This window comes from Anarhichas minor, unplaced genomic scaffold, assembly GCF_050575085.1.
Source record: "Anarhichas minor isolate MPS153535 unplaced genomic scaffold, ASM5057508v1 ptg000017l, whole genome shotgun sequence".
NCBI lineage: Eukaryota > Metazoa > Chordata > Actinopteri > Perciformes > Anarhichadidae > Anarhichas > Anarhichas minor.
Window position 1 is genome coordinate 19,832,704 of NW_027466463.1, and position 18,175 is coordinate 19,850,878.

The following is an 18,175-nucleotide window of genomic DNA, read 5'->3' on the forward strand; positions in this document are numbered from 1 at the left end:
AACATCACAAATAATTAAAATTCAGGGGCTGCAGCTGCTGATTAAAGATGAGGTTGAATACATCATTTCTCAATCTCTACTGCATAATTACCAACACAAAAAAAAGCAGAATACACTGTAAATTCTTCCTCCCTCCACTCTTCAGATAATTTAGCCTAAACACAGAACATGATGATTCAATCTCAAACCGACCAATAGAAACAGTCTGGGGAGACAAGTCCCTGCGCGCAGCAGAGCAAAAGTGCCCAAATTACAAGCCATTGATTTCCAGTATAGGGCGGCTTTTCACTGGTAGAGACTCTGCATGTAACTACAAGACGGCCATAAAGCACGAGGAAATAGATAGAGCGGGGAAAAGAGCTGAGATGCAGGATGGCTTCACCTGCAGTTTACGTCAAACAGAAAGGAAGGGCTTCGCATGGCTGCCTACTCAATTAACCCCTGTGATAGAGGCTCCGTAATGAGCAACAGCACCATTACGCAGCGCCCGAACGGCACTTCACCCTAGTGGCCTGGGAAGAGACAATGCCGCTGTTGGTGCTTCGCTGCTGCATCGAGTCACGGACGCTCACTAACAGAAGGGTTTAGACGTTGAGGATATCAGCATGTTGGGAGAGTAAACGAGGGGCAAAGTGATTACTGGCATTGATGTTGTTTAACCCTCAAATAATTACATATTGTACACATTTGCATCACATTTCAAACTACTTTAACTGATCTTGTAATTATGTCTCTGAGTCAAGGGTGCAATCAGGAATGGTTTCCATTAGAGGTGACCGGCGGCCTCCCGTTTCAACTGAAAGTGTGTCCAACACAGAATTCTGGGAGAACTTTAAAAAAAAAATCTTTTTGGATTATTATTTTTTGCTGACCTTGCTAATGATGTAGATGAGATCTCCTCGCTGGAAGGGCAGCTCGTCCGGCTCGTCGGGCTGGCAATCCCATAAACCCTGGTAGAAGTTAGCGTAATCTGATGACCAAGCTGAAATGGGAAATGCAGAACGCAGATTTAAGTAAAAGAGCGAGACGAGGTTCTTTTCCCACAGCGAACTATTAAGCTGGAGGTTTCCCTCATTATTGGCAGACTGTAATGAGGTTCTGACCTTGTTTGTTGCTCTTTTCACTGCTCTCATCTGTCGGATCTGGAAAATCCTCCTCTAAGTAAAAAAAAAGCACAGCAAACAGAACAAAATGAGTTTTGTGACCGAACATTATAAATAGATATTAAGTCCCAAACATTTTAATTTCATTATCTAACGGGAAAATCAAAAATAACGACAAGAAACATAACTGCTGCTGAAGAAAAGCAGAGGGTTTCTTTCTGTTTCACACATTAAGGATTAATGTGGGGTAAAAAAAAGCATCATGATAAAACAAAACATAGAAAAATAAATAAAACGGATCATCAGCCAGTGCCTAACGTGTTTCCACAAGATAAAAGACGTCTGTTTGTCTTTAACCAGACTGAACTCCTCGGTGAGGATCAATTTGTTCACATTCATCAGAGAAAAGTTAAAGAAAAAGAAGAGTCTTTGAGGCTCGCGGAGGCGGACGTGCTATTGACTGCGGGGCGTGGCCCCCGGTGGTCCGAGAGGTGACACAGTGATACGCCCTCTGTCTCACACATCCATCCTCAACAGCAGCAGGCTGACAACCACGCCACAACCCAGCAACACTATCCACCTTCCAGCACAACCTGCGCCTCTGCTTCCAGGAAGACCAGGACGGAGGACGCACACACACACACACACACACACACACACACACACACACACACACACGCATACTGTATATCCACATGCATATTCGTGGTTATGTGTACAGTTTGGATGCGTTTCTTATGTGTAACGGTTAGAGCGATCTCTTTCTGCTGCTTTTCTTTCAGGGTGTTGCACATTTCATGAATAAAACAAATATAAAAATGCAAAAGAAATCATAAATCTCAACGTTATGGCTTACCTAATAAAATATTAAAATGTCGTGCATTGTTACGACACCAAAAAGAAGGGTGATTTTGATTCTGCTTGCAAAGGGTCCAAACATTTGTTCAGCACTCCTTGACTGCAGCACATGAGAGCATCCTTCAGTGGAGAGGCCGCCGCTATGGGCCAACGGTTTCTATATCAATGTGATTTAATTTTCCACTCAATAAAATCAGTCATCAGCATCAGAGCCGACACCACCGTCGCTCTGCATTCTGCCTGCAACTGAGCCATGTTGGGAGTTTTGCTCCGACAAAACAGAGAGAGCTCATCACAAGGATAAGGATGCTTCACTCATACTCGACATTTAAAATGTATCTGATGTGCAATTTTTCAAATTCTTGATATTTTCCAGACATTTAATGTTTTAGGGAATCTTTGTATCTTTGCAATGTGAAAATTAATGATGTTTGGCTTCACGGAAGGAAACCGAACACGGTTCATTTGCACATACAACTCAGAATGCAGCGATACAAAGCTGGTTTAAAATCTGCTGAATTTTCCCTTTAACAACTTTAGGAATCCAAAGAAAACTTGAACAACTTTTGCAACGTTTGTATGAGCAATGAAGGAAGTAAAGTCTGACAAACTAACAAAAGACTACTACCCAGGAATACTTCTATTTGTTAAGAAAGGAAGATTCTTCAAATACAAACATTAACCATAAAATCGAATAATTTAACAGTATCGAATCACTGTGTAAGAGCTGCAAGTGAGCAAAGAGAGGAGCAGGGTGATTGATAAGTGAAGGGGTGAGAAAGTGAACGAAAGAGCCCGTCATTCGATATGCCATCTGTGGTCAGTCTGTACCTCTTCCCAGATGGCTGTGAACGCCGGCGTGACAGTCTGAAGACTGATTTCCCTCTCGCCAGTGATTTTGGCCAAAGGTAATGTACTCAGTGAGTGAAACAGAATCTTGATGTATGTTATTTAATAGAAAGAGTGATGGACGACGGCCCTGAGAAGATCAGATCACTCCTTTTGTCCTTCTCTGGATCCAGTAGCCACCCTGACACATGGGGCTGCCCCCCCCCCCCCCAGTAGAGACTCTCACACACTGACTCCCAACATTCTCAATCAAACTCTAATTTCTATTCAAGATGTGACATTAAGAGCTCCAGAACTATTTTAAGCCCTGCGAGATGCCGTTTTTTTTGCTTCCTTTCAACTAAATTGCTGTTGCCAGGCAATTTTAGCCCCAAACTCTGCTTAGCGGATTGAATTGTGGGCTATTTGTTGCCTGGCAACATTAGCTAATTGGACGTTCTATGACGGAGCATTCGGAACAACCGGCTCTCTCTCGCTGATTTCAACAACATAACTGTTTCTCAACAGATGGCTCTCGGTGAGATAAGGAGGAAGCTGGTTTCTAGTGTAAGGAGAGTCTTCCCTTCCTGCCCCGTGTGCCTCTGCAGCAGCCACCTCGGCCCCGACAAGCTTATTAGTGTTGCTTGATTTAAAATGAGCGATCGGTCTGGGTGTTGCGCTGGTAGGGAGGTACCTGGCAACACAGATTTCACAGCCAGGGGAGATCATCACAAATATTTCTTGTTGCAAAAATCCCTCAGGGCTCTCGAGTGTGTGTTTATTTGTCTGACTGAGTATCATGAGAGTTTGTGTGTGCAGCCCTCCTGTCTATTTATCTGTGTGTGTGTGTGTGTGTGTAACCACGTCCTCATACCTGGCAGCACCTCGTAGATGTCGTCGTCCTCTTCGTAGACCTCCCCCGTCTCGTGCCCCCCTCCCAGTTTGCCGCTCTGAAAGGCCTGGGCAGCGGCGGGCCGCGACGAGGGAGGGCTGGTCAACCCCTCAATGTCATCATAGGTCTCCTCTTCCTCCTCCTGCTCGTCATCGTCGCAAGGGATGGAGGTGGAGCGGATATCTATGGAGGGAAGGAGTGGCGTTAGCGTGAAGATGGAGCACAGCGTGGCACAAAAGACACACACATACATCAAAGGGTAAAGTGAGAGGAATGCTCAAAGGGTCCTGACTGCACAACAGGCGAGGACACGTGCCGCAGAGCAGCAATGACAAGCTGGAGGCTTGAATTCTGCCTGCAATTATAGATTATCTTCATCATCTATTCATGTGTTTATCTTTCTTTTGACTTAGCAATTAATTGCAAAGTCTGAAATAGTGGAAAAACGGCCATTTATTATTTCCCAGAGCCGATAGTGACGTCTTCAGACTCCTTGTTTTGTCTGACTAACAGTTAAAACGCCACCATTTTACATCATGTTCTCCAGAATATGATTCCTTCTTAGTTTATGGTTCAGGACCTTTTTACAGGGAGCAGAATTATCCGTAGAGGTCTCTTACTCTACAAAACAAATGGACCCTGTGATTAAAACCAGTAAAAACAGTGAATAAAGCAGTTTCACGTTAAAATCATATTTTAGCACGTCAACTTGAGCTGCTACGATTTATCATTGGTCTATAAAATGTCAGAAAACAAACGCGCTTCCGCTGATCACTCAAGATCAAGAAGTCTGACGGATAAAATCCTTCATCCAGGTTAAAACATAGAGTTAAAAACCACCTAGATCTAAAACGTGTATCAAAATAATGGCTTATTTTGATACACTGACGCATGAACAAAGGAGATATGACGCCACTGACAGGCGGCCAAATAAAAAAGGGCCGTTAACTTGATTAAAATTACACTTTTCTCCGTTTGAATATTGTTGGAAATACTTGCAATAACATAAGTTAACAACTAAACAAACTATATAACGTAGGTCTAGTTGTTTTAAGACATTTGAATGCAGAAAAGTTACTTTTTATACCTAAAAATGCCTCCCCATGTTTCCTCTTTATCTTCTGTTTATCTGAATATTGGGTTGTCTGTTGTTGTAGTTATTAATCGCGTCTTTTGCTGCATGTCAAAGCCGTTTCTCTCTCCCTGCACACGCCATCTGTGTCTCCACTATCACTATTAAATAAAGGCAAAATGCCAAGAATAATATTCCCACAAAGTTCTTGGAGGAGCGACCACAAAATGAGAGTACATGTTGAAAGTACAGGTCAGCGTTGTTCTCAGCGTTGTTCAGGGGGTGAAGAGGGTGAATAAGAATCATCTACATGTTCTGAATCAGGACTGCATTTCGTAGTAAAACTCGTCTGGAAGGAAGTAAGACAAACTGCAGAGTGTCTGTTACTTCCCGCAAATCAGTGGCCCGGCCCGAGCCCATTTTAGAGGAGACGAGGCAGGACTGCTCGCTCAGATGGAGGAGCCGTCTCATTGCAGGCGACTGGCAGCTCTAACACAGGGTATCGGGTCCTCCGCCGTACACCAGCGGCCGAGCAGAAATCAATGTCACTGGAGGATAACCAGAACATCTACCAATCAATTTCCTGTAAGTTGGAATTCGGTAGGAGGGTTAGGGGAGGAGTGGCTGGGGGGGGTGCACATGACATGTCGAATGAGGAGATTCAGGACTCGGCTGTGCAGCGTGTGATGGATCGGGTTGTTTTTTATCGGAGTCAGAGATGATGAAGGGCTCCCTTTCATTTCTGACCTTTCTGCCCCTCGAAAAACACACGAGAGAACTTTAGTGGAAAATGTAGAAAAGAAGAGGTTTGGACGGTTTGAACTGCTTTAACTGTATTTTCCAATTAACCTATGTGGCTTTTAAAAAGTCAACACAAGTCAATTTTTATTTATATAACCCAATATCAATTTGTCTAAGAATCACGTGACATCCTCGAACCTTAAACTCTTGATTCAAATGAGGACACGCAGAAAGGCAACTTTAGGAGAAGCAATGAAGCAGAGAACGCTCTGCAATAAATACCGGAAGAGATTAGAAAGAGATGCTGGCTTACCTCTAAGTACAAAATTGATTTGGTCCACCCATTCTCTGGCCTCTTGAGGACTGCTGGCAGTGAACTAATGGGAAACAGTGGCAATAATCACGCAATTATCATCACATCTAAACGTGCATTTATATGGAAATAAAAGTCCTGATTTTTAATCTTCACTTCACACCGACTCTCCTCCTCGCTGCCTAACAAGCAAGAAAAGGAGCAAATAGAAATGCTCCCTCTTGATGTAGCTATAAAATGATCAGATCTAAAATATTCAATTAAGACATAACGGTGTTATAATCGACAGTATAACTAATGTGCCGTATAGACATGTGGATACGATTTAGATTAAAGCTCGACTGATACTGCATCTTTGAAGCCAATGCAAATATTTGAGTGTTAGATAACCAATATTTATTTATTTAAACTCAGTCACTATTATTTAAATTATTGTTTAATCTGGTGATTATTTTCTCGTTTGCTTTCTGACATTTTACAGACCAATGAAAAATTGTTACCACAATTTCCTGCAGCCGAAGGCGACGTGCTAAAATATATTTGGTCCAAAAGTATTTAGTTTATTATCATTGAGGACGTACAGAAGCAGACAACAATTGAAAGGTCTGAACTATTGAATTTTTGGAAATGAATCGACTGTCAAAATAGGTTAATTAACAGGTTAATTTTTGTGATGATCGATGCATTAATCTCAGAGAATATTCAAATTTTCCGCCCCCTTTCTCAGAATATTACCCCGCTCCCTGACATGTATTTATGTTTGACCTACAATGACCCTCACACTACATATGTTTCATCAGGAGCCATTAAATTGAGCGCGACATTTTAAAGTAGAAAACCAACTCGGTGCTCTCTAGTGGACCAACTATGTAATGAAGACACTGTTTTTAAATTACTTTAAAATAATCTTTTTCCTCATTCATGTTCTTGTTACTTACTGGACAACTAAACACAGATACCAAAACATCTTCCAGAAGCTGAAGTCTGCTGATGTATTGACATTTCTGCATGCCTTTCCTTTGGATTGCACACTTTTATTTAGCATTCAGGCTTGTTGTTTTAATACAAACCTGGAAAGATCGCCGTCCAGGGCAAAAAAACTCGAAACAGGACATTTTCTTGGAGTCTTTTCTCAGGTTGGTCACCAGCTGCACGCTGTAGTCGATGATATAATAGGAACCCTTCTGCTGCTTATCTGTAGGGAAGAGCACAAGTGGGAGGATGTTATCGGATTTAATTTATGAACCTGTGATGTTTCTGTTCGTTGGCATTTTCAAACAAACCTTTTTCACTCCCAAAGTAGTAGAATATTGAATTGTTCAGAACACACCATCTCTTTTGCCACTCCGAGCCGAAGAAGCTGTGATCTGCAGAATACAATTACTCACATGAACAACAGTTGTTCTAATATATTTCTTAAATCAATCACCCACTTGACCCGGAGCCGGTCTCTTTATGCTGCTGTACCTCTTCGCTTCTTCTCCAGGTGGCCTTGCTTCAAGATGTTGACGAGGTCCTGGGCTGCTACAGGGGGGATGTCATCAAAGCCTGTGAACAGAAGCAGTTTATGTGTCTATATTAAAAGGAAGGTTTTAAAAAAGGACTTCTTCAGATGTCTTGTTTTGTCCGTACAACAGTCCAAAACCCAAATAAATTCCATTTATGATATTAAAAAAAGAGATAAGCAGCAAATCCTCACATTTGAGAAGCTAGAACCAGAGAAAGTTTGCCATAGTTCTTGCTTAAGGAGTTAAAATAATCAAAATGGTTTCTGTCAATCAACCAATCAATTCAGCGCCTGATTGTTTCAGCACTAACTCCTAATAAGCTGCACTTAAAAGGTTCCTCATTACCACACACAAACACACACCGTGAATATAAAGTCTCCAACCCTGCGGATCAAATGCATCCCCGCTAGGCTGTAGGAAGCCGGGATCAATACATTTACAGTGCTGCTGAGCGCTGCAGTCCATTCATCTGCTCACATTGCACTTTTAATGGGAGCAACCTTCCTGTGGAAATCTCTCTGCAATTTGCAAAGTCAAATTTTAAACATGATAGGGCAACGGCACGACTTAAGAGGCTTTGGTTAATTAGTGCAGTTGTTTAGACAATGCAGTTCGCAAAGTATTTAGCCTACTGTGCCATTTGTGCTGGAGAAGAAGTTTTAAAGAGGAAGTCCACACTAAATAGTGTTTTTGTAATATTCACATGATCACATAGAATCGTGTTGGCAATGTTGTATGATTTTAATTCATGAAAATGTCCCCAATAATGCACATATTGACAGCAAGTGAGGCCAATACTGAAGTGTCTTAAAGCTGCATTCTCTCTAGTGTCCACCAGGGGGCGACTCCTCTGGTTGTATAGAAGTCTATGAGAAAATGACTCTACTTCTCTCTTGATTTATTACCTCAGTAAACATTGTAAACATGAGTTTATGGTCTCAATCTCTAGTTTCAAGTCTTCAATACAGCATGATGTTCATTTAGTACATTATGGTCCATTTAGAGTCAAACAGACCATAAAGCAGAATGTGCGGGTGTAGTTATCCTTTAAGATTAATTTGTTTGATATTTTCATCTTCATGGGTCAAACGTTGTACAGTAGTTACATGGTATTCAACTCAACCACTCGACCACCAGGACGCCTCGAGAGAAGACGTTTTAACCAGCTGTTGCATGTTTAAGTTAGTTTCAAAGTTCTTCTAAGACGTCAGTTTGTTTGACCAGTTTTCTAGCCTTTAGCCATTAGGGGGGATCTCGTAGAATTGACCCCAGGTCGGCCTCGAGGGCCATCTTCCGCCTCGTGTTTCAACATGGGGTCCCTGGCTTTTCCATGTGTCAAAAACAAAGCTCAGCTTCCCCTGAATGCATTACTCAACAGGCATTAGCCTCGCAGGGGAGAGCAGCAACCGCCTTTTTAGTCTGAAACACAGGAACAATTTAAAGACCATTTACACTAGTCAGTGTGATTCAGACCTGTCATCCCACATCTGGGTCCTCTGGTTTAAACAAAGAGCGTCCCCCAACATTAGACAAACAGGAACCTCTTCCTCATTCATAAAAATCTGCAACATGAAAACACAGTTGAATGTCGCTCCAACTACGCGACGCTCTCTCTGAGAGTTGTTGTTTTGAGTCTCTTCTCAGGGAGTTTTGTCTGAATAACTTTGAGCCAAATAAAGCTGATTTTCTTCTTCTCTTTTTTTGTGGTTGGCTAACATTCCAGAGATTTAAGTTCACAACAATCCAGCCTGTGATCCCATAACCCCGCACCGCTTCAGCCCGTGGGCCTGACGGATGAGCGGGTCGTTCCAGAGCAGAGCCCCAGACACCTCGCGGCACTAACACGCTCACATATCATCAGCCTGCCTTTGTGGATGGACTGACCGGTGACACTATAAATACAGAGGTGCTGAGGACTGTTTTGTCAAAGAGAACCTGATTCAGTACATCATAACAAACAGCGGTCATTATGCTCCCCCACCTCATCTATCCGCCGGCAGTCCGTCCATTTCTTTTCCCCGGGCCTGCTTCCCTGTTGCGGCCCACTTCTAATCCCCTCATCCGTCTGCTTCCCTCGCTCTTCATTTATCTCAAAGGTCGAGTCCGGCTAATAGATGAGGAGGTACAAAGTCAACACGGGGATCAGTCTGATCTGCTTTGAGTCAATAAACATTACACATTCATGCGTGTTTAACACTTTACCGCCGTGTGACCCTGACCTCACTTCACTGTCCCGCTCTTTGTGTGAATCTCAAACACGAGTACGACTTCAGTGAAAAACCGGACACATGAGCACAATAGTTCTGGATTCTTCCACAAGGTAGCAGCACAACCTGAGAACATCACGTCTGCTTAAAGCTGCTCGCTCAAGTCCCCGATCCCACCCGAAACAAAAGCAGACTCCCGATTGGTCCTGAGTTAACTATTCCTCCTTTAATGAAAATTACACACTAACACCTCTTTGGGACCCGTGCAGCTTTAAGTGCAAATTCAAGAGGTAATGTTATTTGAAAATGTGTAATTAAGGGCGTTAAAAAACCCCAACAACCATCATGGTGTTTGAGTTTTGAGTTTGACTACAGGCACGGAGAGACACATTAATGCATCTAATTAAGGCCTCATCAAAATCGCAGACAGACGGCACTCTTTCATAAAAATCATAAATTGCGTTATCAATTATTCAGAGCAATGCCACGACTTCATTTTCATCCCTTTTGCGTTTTTAATTAGCACCATCCACAGCTTTGGTATTGACATTAATTTGATGGCAATTTATTGATATTTCAGCGTAACCTATTTAGCTGAGTGCAATTACCAACAAAGAGAAGCAGATAGATGCGGCGTTAGAGGTGCGTCACGTGCTTTTGTAAATCAAGGTGAGGAGTTGCTGCAGGCGGCGCTAACTGAATCTAACTGCTCTCGGTGGTCATCAGCAACAAAAGATGCGAGTCACCCCATTTCCAAATGAAAGGAAACAATCAATAGAACGTGACTGGAGATTTGTGTTTAATTGATCCGGACAAAAGTGGTATTAACATAAGCGAGCTGACCTGGGTGCTGATAAGTGCTCTCGTTCTGTTGCCTTTCTGAACTTGTTTTAAACTCGAAGGGGAGGGGGGGGGGGGGGGGGGGGGGGGGGGGTGTACACAACAATGCATCTGAGCTGCCAGCGGTTTGCCACAGACTCAATCTCTCATTTGGTTATTCACACTCTCTCAGCATGGTGTTATGAGCTCAGCAGTTGATCCCGCAAGAAAAGGCTGATTTATGTGAGCATGACCAGAGGGAGTTAATGTATTCTCTCATTAAAATCCACTTTACTTAGGCTGAAAGTCAATCAAAGGCTGGATAGAGACTGAATCAAAGTGAAGCCAAATGGTCGGGTGGGAGGACTAATATGTTACATTAGATCTAACGGGGGTCATAATGCAACAAAGATGTTGTGGAAAAACACAAAAATGCACTGAAGACGCTGATGGGAGCTGCAGAAGATGGAACGTGAGCGCTCGCTTTAGTGTCTTTTCTGTGAGAGGAGCGACAGCACAGGCAGGGGAACATGCTCCTCCAGAGGGTTCGAACCACAATCGAAGCCCCATATAGGAGCATTTAAGTCAGCCAGTTACATGGACAGAGACAGTGAGACGAGGGAGGAAATAAAGAGCGCTGTCGGAATAAAAAGCTTTTCCTTACGTTCTTCTTTTCCTAATCTGCGCCGCTTTCTCATGCTTTGAAAATGTTGCATATCACAATTGATTACCTAAAAATCATGCTGATGTATGCTAATAATGTTATACACTACACATGTGGAAGATGGCTAGCTGTAGAAAGACATGGAAATAGGGATTATATCTTTATCTTGCTCCGTCCATCAACGTCTCTCTATTATATTTGAAGTCTGCATGTCTGTGACATTGTTTTTCATTTTAGTGAACGCGTCATGTGTCCTCAGTCTTTGAGTGAAGTCTATATTTATGTGTTCCTTTGTGCTTGTAAGGTTATATTGTATATTTGTAATGTTTAGTCTCATGTGTTGTTGTGAAGTTATATGTCACGAGTGCCGTATACGTCTGTTCTATAACAGCTTTTATTGGGCTACTTATTGTTTTATGTGATATTTCCCGACATGTGCTCTGATGGTTTTATGTCTGCTTTAGGGTTGCAGCTAACGTTGGTCTATAAAATGTCGTTTGATAGTGAAAAATGTCACTGGTTCCTTAACCCTGTGTTGGCATACTAAAACAGCTTTGTTTGTTTTGTCCGACCAACAGTCCAACACCCAAAGATATTCACTTTTTATATAATTCTATTAAAACGAATCAAGAAAAAGAGGAAATAAGTGAGTTTTTTGGTATATTTGCTGAAGAAAATTACTTGAACATGATTATAAAAACTGTTTCTGATTCATTTTCTTTATCCACTAATTAATAGTAACTGATTTAGCTCCACACTGTGTTTTTTGTCATGCCTGTTTATTTGTTTCTTATAATTCGTTATGTCATCCCGCTCCAGGTCTAAGGATGGACATCATACTTCTGGCTAAATCTGGCAAATTTTAATGTTTTAATGTCTGCTGTCCCTCGTAGATAAATAAACAAAATAAAGATTTTATATCCAGAGAAAAACACAAAATACTGCCAGCAAAAAATCACAAAACTAAGCGATGGGGTAACACATGAGTTAACGCTCTGTGGGATCAATATCAATTCTGTATTTAGGAGCGAGCAGAAGAGGTGACCCCCTTTTCTCAGCGCAGGTAGAAATCAAAACCAGCGAGTTATCATATGTTTTCTCTCTCCGGTGCTTAGTCCTCGGACTCCTTGAGCGTGGGGGGGGGGGGGGGGGTATTGCATTGAATGCAGCATCGGGGGGGCAGGACCTGACCCCCTCGTGAACTCTGCTGATGAGGTGAAACAGAAGGCAGCGAGAGGCTCCTGAGGGGGCTACGAGGAGGAATGCTGCTGACTCTACAGACGGAGAGAGAGAGAGAGAGAGAGAGAGAGAGAGAGAGAGAGAGAGAGAGAGAGAGACACCGCAATCCTCTTCGATACTGTCCTTTGATTAGGAAAAAGGATTCACTCAGTGCACCTTCACCCACCCGGCGCTCAATCTGCGCTCAGGCCAGAGCTAAATTGAAACATTTTTCCTCATTAAAGCAGGAGGCCTTCGCGGCGCGTCCCTCCAGCGAGGCGGCCGAACAGACGGGAGGAGAGAGACGGAGAGGAGCTGAGGTTAAGGGCAGAATGTCGTCCTCTCCTCTCCGTGATTTGATTAGGACCTCGGTCATCGATTCATAAACCGTGTTTAGAACCTCCTAATGCATGTGTTTGAACCAAAGAAAACATGCAGTGCATTATATCAGGCCGCATGATGCCCCGTATCCTCGTCTAGTAACGGTTAATGGGACTGGGAATTTATGCAGGAGTGATTAAGGATTTATTTTTTTGGATCAGGGATGTCAATCAGGTTAAACAACAGATCTCTGACTTGAGATAAAAGCTTTACGACTGAGCGAAGGATAAAAACCTTAATACACTCACAGAGAGGATCAGGTAAATATTTCATATTGCAGAGTTGGATTCTAGAGATTGAGTTGTATTGCAGCTTTAATGCAGTGCAGAGATAACTGGTGTTTCTCTCTTTTATCGTCTGACATAGTCTGTTACGCTTGATGCAATTTGGAAGGAACAAAAAATCAAATAACTACATTTCTGTGCGTCTTTGGCGGGATTAGATGTCAAGTCATTCTGGGCTCCGTTTGGCTCCATTCCTACATTCAAACGCACGGGCCGGCCACAGTAAAGACACTAAGGGGCTAAATTTACTATGTGACATCGGCTTCCCCCTGGGCAGCCATAAGCAGCGTATACAGCGACCCTGAATTTCCCTTTTCTAGATTTACTACCACTATTCAAATGCTTAACTGCAGATACAATGATCCTCTAATCGCTGGGGATGGTTTTCAGCTGCTTCACTGACAGAGACAGACAAAAAGGAAACAGTTGTAAGAATATAAATACCAACAATGGAGGCGTTGGGGCCCACAGGAGAGCCTACGTATCTGTGATAAAAACGGGATGTAACACAATCAACGACAGAGCCTGGAGGGAGGAACACTTGGAGGAAATCGACACACTCGCTCTCTGAATGTACAGTTATTGCAACTTTAAAACGCTTCTGTTATTTCCACTAAAATGCTTTAAATATAATTTCAGCAATAATGGTAAGTTAGTATGTTGGCGAGGACCGCGTTATTGCACCGTGCTTTCTGAGCAATATCTCATGCCTACTACCTTTTGATATAATTGGTCTTATTTTATAGTCACTGCTGTTACATATTATGGCAATAAACAATTATATGATGCTATCGTTCTTTGACACCTTTCATAAATCACCAGGTAGTCCAACGGGCAACAGGTGTTTCAGAGGAATGATTCTGTCCGGGAAAATAAAGCAAAGCGCTCAACGAACGAGTCTCGTTTGAATCTGAAGCAGGTGGTTTCGCATAAAAATAAGATTTTTTATTATTTTTTAAATTCATTATATTTATGTTATTTTTAGTGGACCAAGTTACGTTTTTTTTACTTATTGGGATTCATATAAATAACCATAAATAACATAATAAAACAACAGTTAGAGATGATTTTTTTCCATTAAATGGCACCACACATTTTACTTTAGTAGTTTTAATAGATTATTTGTATTTAAATTCTGTGCTCTATATTATATTCATACTGTGGTATATTGACTAGATTTTAGCAGATTTCCATTTTAGTCTTTAATAAACAAATATATATATATTTATATATATATATTTATATATATATATTTATATATATATATATATATATATATTTATTTATATATTTATATATATATATATATATAAAGGTAATAGCTGATTAATTACTTCATCCGGCCTCATTGGAACAATTTGGAAAATGTTGTAATTCTGTTTTTGCATGTTTTACTATTAACAGGAAATAAGAATGATTCTGAGAAAGTTGCAATTAAATAAATAAAGTATTAACAGTATTAACTTACTTAAATTCACACATATTATTATTATTATTATACTTTTTATAACCGGTTGAAATTTACACACAAGTATGATAATAATTTTTAAAAAGACATTCTAATATAATTCTTTTTATAATTTAGAAACTTTAATTCATAACCTTTTTTTAATCTTTTCTATTAGTTTAAAAATAATAAATAAACCTGGAAAAAGGTAAAATAACGTCTTTGTCGGAGCGTTTCGACGGTTAACAACCTCTATGACAGTAACTGCAGCAGAAGCGATTTAACCCGGATTTTACGACAAAATACAAATGAACTCATTGAAAAATATAACATAATACAAACAATAAAACAATCACAATACTACGTGTTTTAAATTATGTTTGCACGTCTTTTTTTGTTTTTGTTTTACCAGACGCAAAAAAACTACCATCACTGAACATATTTAATTTAGTAAAATAGATTGACCTCCTAAATATAAAGATCAATAATACACCATGTTTACTTCAGCCTGGTATGTATTTTTAAAAGTTGTGCCTTTAACTGTTATCACATTTTGAAGTTAATTATCTCATAATTGTTTTGTTTAAATACAACACATCACACTTTTAGTGCCGCAAAACAGTTTTAACAGTTTTAACAAAACTCTCACTGCTTTCACAATCAACTGGCCTCTGATTCCATGTCTTTGAGATAAGCTAACCTACAGCCACTACAAATCAATATATATATATATATATATATATATATATATATATATATATTGTAGATAAGGATTCTTCCAACAGCATACAAGCCCTCGGCAGCCCTGTCCCACTTGGCACACACACACACACACACACACACACACACAACGCTGACTACTTCCAGCCGAGCGGAGGTCCCGGCGTAAAGAGGGATGCATCCTCAACATCCTCAAATAACTCCACAAGGGCATGTTAATGACCTTAAAGTGCTACATTACAGCAACAATTAAACAGAGGGATCCCAGAGGCATTGGGAGCCGTCGTGTCACTGTCTGTGTACAGGCCAACACATCTCTCCCATCTCCATTTATTTCCCTAAGAAATCAGCGGGGCCACCTGGGCTTGGCATCGAAACTTCATTCATCTCCAGGAATGGATTCCAGTGGAGGGCAAAATCAAATTCTCATTTGCAAGGCAAGGGGAGAAAGAGAGGGAGTGAATGCAGGAGGTACCTGGGAACGCTAACCTCTGGGTGAACCCGCCGCATCTGATAGTTTTGCTATTTGTCTGTGACATTGACAGCTCTGGGGGAGATTAGGAGCCACCCTGCCCCAGCTTCCCCACTTTGCATTCTGCCTATGTGCCTCTTTACAGATGGACTGCTGCACATTTCCCCTCGCCTTGTTTTCCCTGGGTTTCAACAACGGCACTACACCAGAGGCAACCGAGGGATGTAATTATATGCAATGCAACAATAAAACAAAGCAAATGAGGGGAGAGCTGCATCAGAGGGGCTTAGAAAAAACAAAAAACGAGAGGATGCAAAAAAAAGAAAACTACACGGTGTGGCTTTCGGTGGTGGGGGTGAAGCCGGAGATGAGAGTGATGGATGCCCTTCGGTTAAATACGTCCAAATCCCCCCTTCAAGCCGCTCTCTTCTTGCCAGGCAGCGTGAGTGAGTGTGCGAGAGAGAGTGTACAAGATTAATAGTGTAAACAGCGAGGGAGAGAGGGAGAAAGGGAGAGAAAGGCAGCAGGGAAAGAGAGAAAGAAAAGACTATCAGCATCTGCAGCAGCACAGTAGCCCTCGGGGAATAGTGTGAACTTTTGAACCCTGGTGGCGAGCAGTCGCAGCGATGCACAGAGCCTGCTCCTGCCTCGTAATGTGTGTGTGTGTGTGTGTGTATGTGTTTGTAATAGAGAGAGAGAGGAAAGGAAAGGGGAGCGAGGGAGAACGAGGAAGACTGGAGGTCATTAACATATTCCTCGCTTCCTAAACGAGCTGCCGCTATCCAAATGTCAAGAAATCCATACACCGATGAATGCCGTGAGAAATTCATCTCCACTTCAGGCGGATTTTACTGACGGATAGATACAGTAGATCAGCCATCACAGAAACTCCAGAGAAACTTCCTGACGGATGGGCGTTGTGTGACAGGAAGGCCAAATCATCCCCACAACTCTGGACTGAGTGCAGACGGGTCACAGGTTGGTCGTGCAAGAGGTCAGAAGTCAAGAGTTCAGTGCGTGGGCAGACAACACGACCACAGGTCAACAAACCTGGAAGAGGTCATCTAAGCAGACATGAAATACTGTCCAGGTGCTGCATGCAAATGAGAAAATAAATGGGATAAATGTTTCAACCTTTTTGTGCTTTTAATGTAATTTCTTCCTCCGTGAAGCACCCAGAAACACACTCTTTCTCCATGACTTAATTGTGCCTTCAAACACAGACGAGGGGCTAGTTGGCGCTTTAAACCCTGCTGATTAACCATCTAATGGAGCACCAATCCTTCAGCTGGCAACTTTTCTGTCCCCCGTTTCACCAGCCAAGAGACCCGGGCACGCACCCTCGAAAGCACTTCACTCTATACAGCTTTTTAAAGCTGCAGCCAAAATGACAAAAATTTAGATTTAATATTCTATTTACCGGCACTGCGTGATAATGTTGTTACTGTGCATTGGCTACTCATATTCAAATGAGAAATATGCAACAGCGAGGCATAAATTCAAATTGGTTATCCTACTGCATTCTACTGCAAGTAATTGCTTTAGGAAATTGGGTCGGCAAAGTAATCACTGACAGGAGTCCCATTCCTGCATTCTTTAAATAGGCTAACACAACAGACCGCACCGGCCTTTAGTGCTGGGGCTATTAACTGATTAATGAGCAGGAATTAATCAGCAACTATTTTGATCATTGATTAAACACATCGGTCATTTTTATGGTGAAGATGCAAAACATTCCCCAGTTCTCCAAAATGTAAGAAAATGCTTTTCTTTGTCCTAAAACTGCAAATGTTTTGGTCGAAAACAAGCAATGTGAAGAAGTCACCTAACATGTCTCACTATATTCAGACGTTTTATAGACCAAATGGTGAATTGATTAATCAAGAAAATAATTAAAACAATCATTACTTGCAGCCCCACCTGCCCATACGTCAAAGTAAACGACCCCCGAGACATTTCTTATCAATCTAAAATATTAGAGAACATATGCCAGATTACATACTGTGACACAAACAGATAAAGTCACTTGATATGAGTAACAACATGACATCTAGGTTTTCTGAATAAATACTACATCCACACCTGAGCAGAACACAGACCATAATAGAATCGTTACGATCACAAAGAAGACGAGGGAGACGCATCAAGAGCGGCATCTTTTTTTTCTGCACGCCTCCTGAAACAAAGCACTTTCACGCGGTGCTCTGTCATCGCTGCAGCTTCCAAGCAAACATCCCCGAGCGCCCAGCGGTGCTCCACCAATCAAAGAAAAACAAACGGGCCATTTCAACTTGGTAAACTTGACCTGCAAGCAGCATGACAGGGCTAAAAGCCCCACATCTCCGGCTGTCTCCTGGGGTCTATATACATGTGTGTGTGTGTGTGTGTGTTAAAGGAGACACGCCGGAGGGATAAAATTGTACGTATTTGTTGATGTATGCAAAATGTATTGGAATGGCAGTGAGAGAGAGGTGGAGGGTGGTAAAGGGGGCAGACGAGGCTGGGGTGAGGCTGCATGCGCTGGTCAGGTCACCGGTGCGGTCGGCGGGTGAAACTCAGTTCACATTACCATGCAGACACCCGGGAAACAATGGAGGCTCCATCTGTTCCCGTCAGCCATTACAAATGTGGTGTCACCCAGTCCGCTG

General features: G+C 41.9%; 1 protein-coding gene across 1 annotated transcript in view; it reads right to left on the reverse strand.

Annotated features, from left to right (window-relative positions):
- The window catches only part of skap1 (src kinase associated phosphoprotein 1), a 31,391-nt gene that overhangs the window by 8,457 nt on the left and 4,759 nt on the right, over positions 1-18,175 (reverse strand). Inside the window, exons 5-11 of the mRNA XM_076094154.1 lie at positions 7,275-7,355; positions 7,091-7,174; positions 6,878-7,002; positions 5,808-5,871; positions 3,664-3,864; positions 1,104-1,157; positions 873-982 (exon numbers count right to left, since the gene is read on the reverse strand). Coding sequence (XP_075950269.1) covers positions 873-982; positions 1,104-1,157; positions 3,664-3,864; positions 5,808-5,871; positions 6,878-7,002; positions 7,091-7,174; positions 7,275-7,355 — 719 coding nt within the window. The remainder of the gene's footprint in view (positions 1-872; positions 983-1,103; positions 1,158-3,663; positions 3,865-5,807; positions 5,872-6,877; positions 7,003-7,090; positions 7,175-7,274; positions 7,356-18,175) is intronic.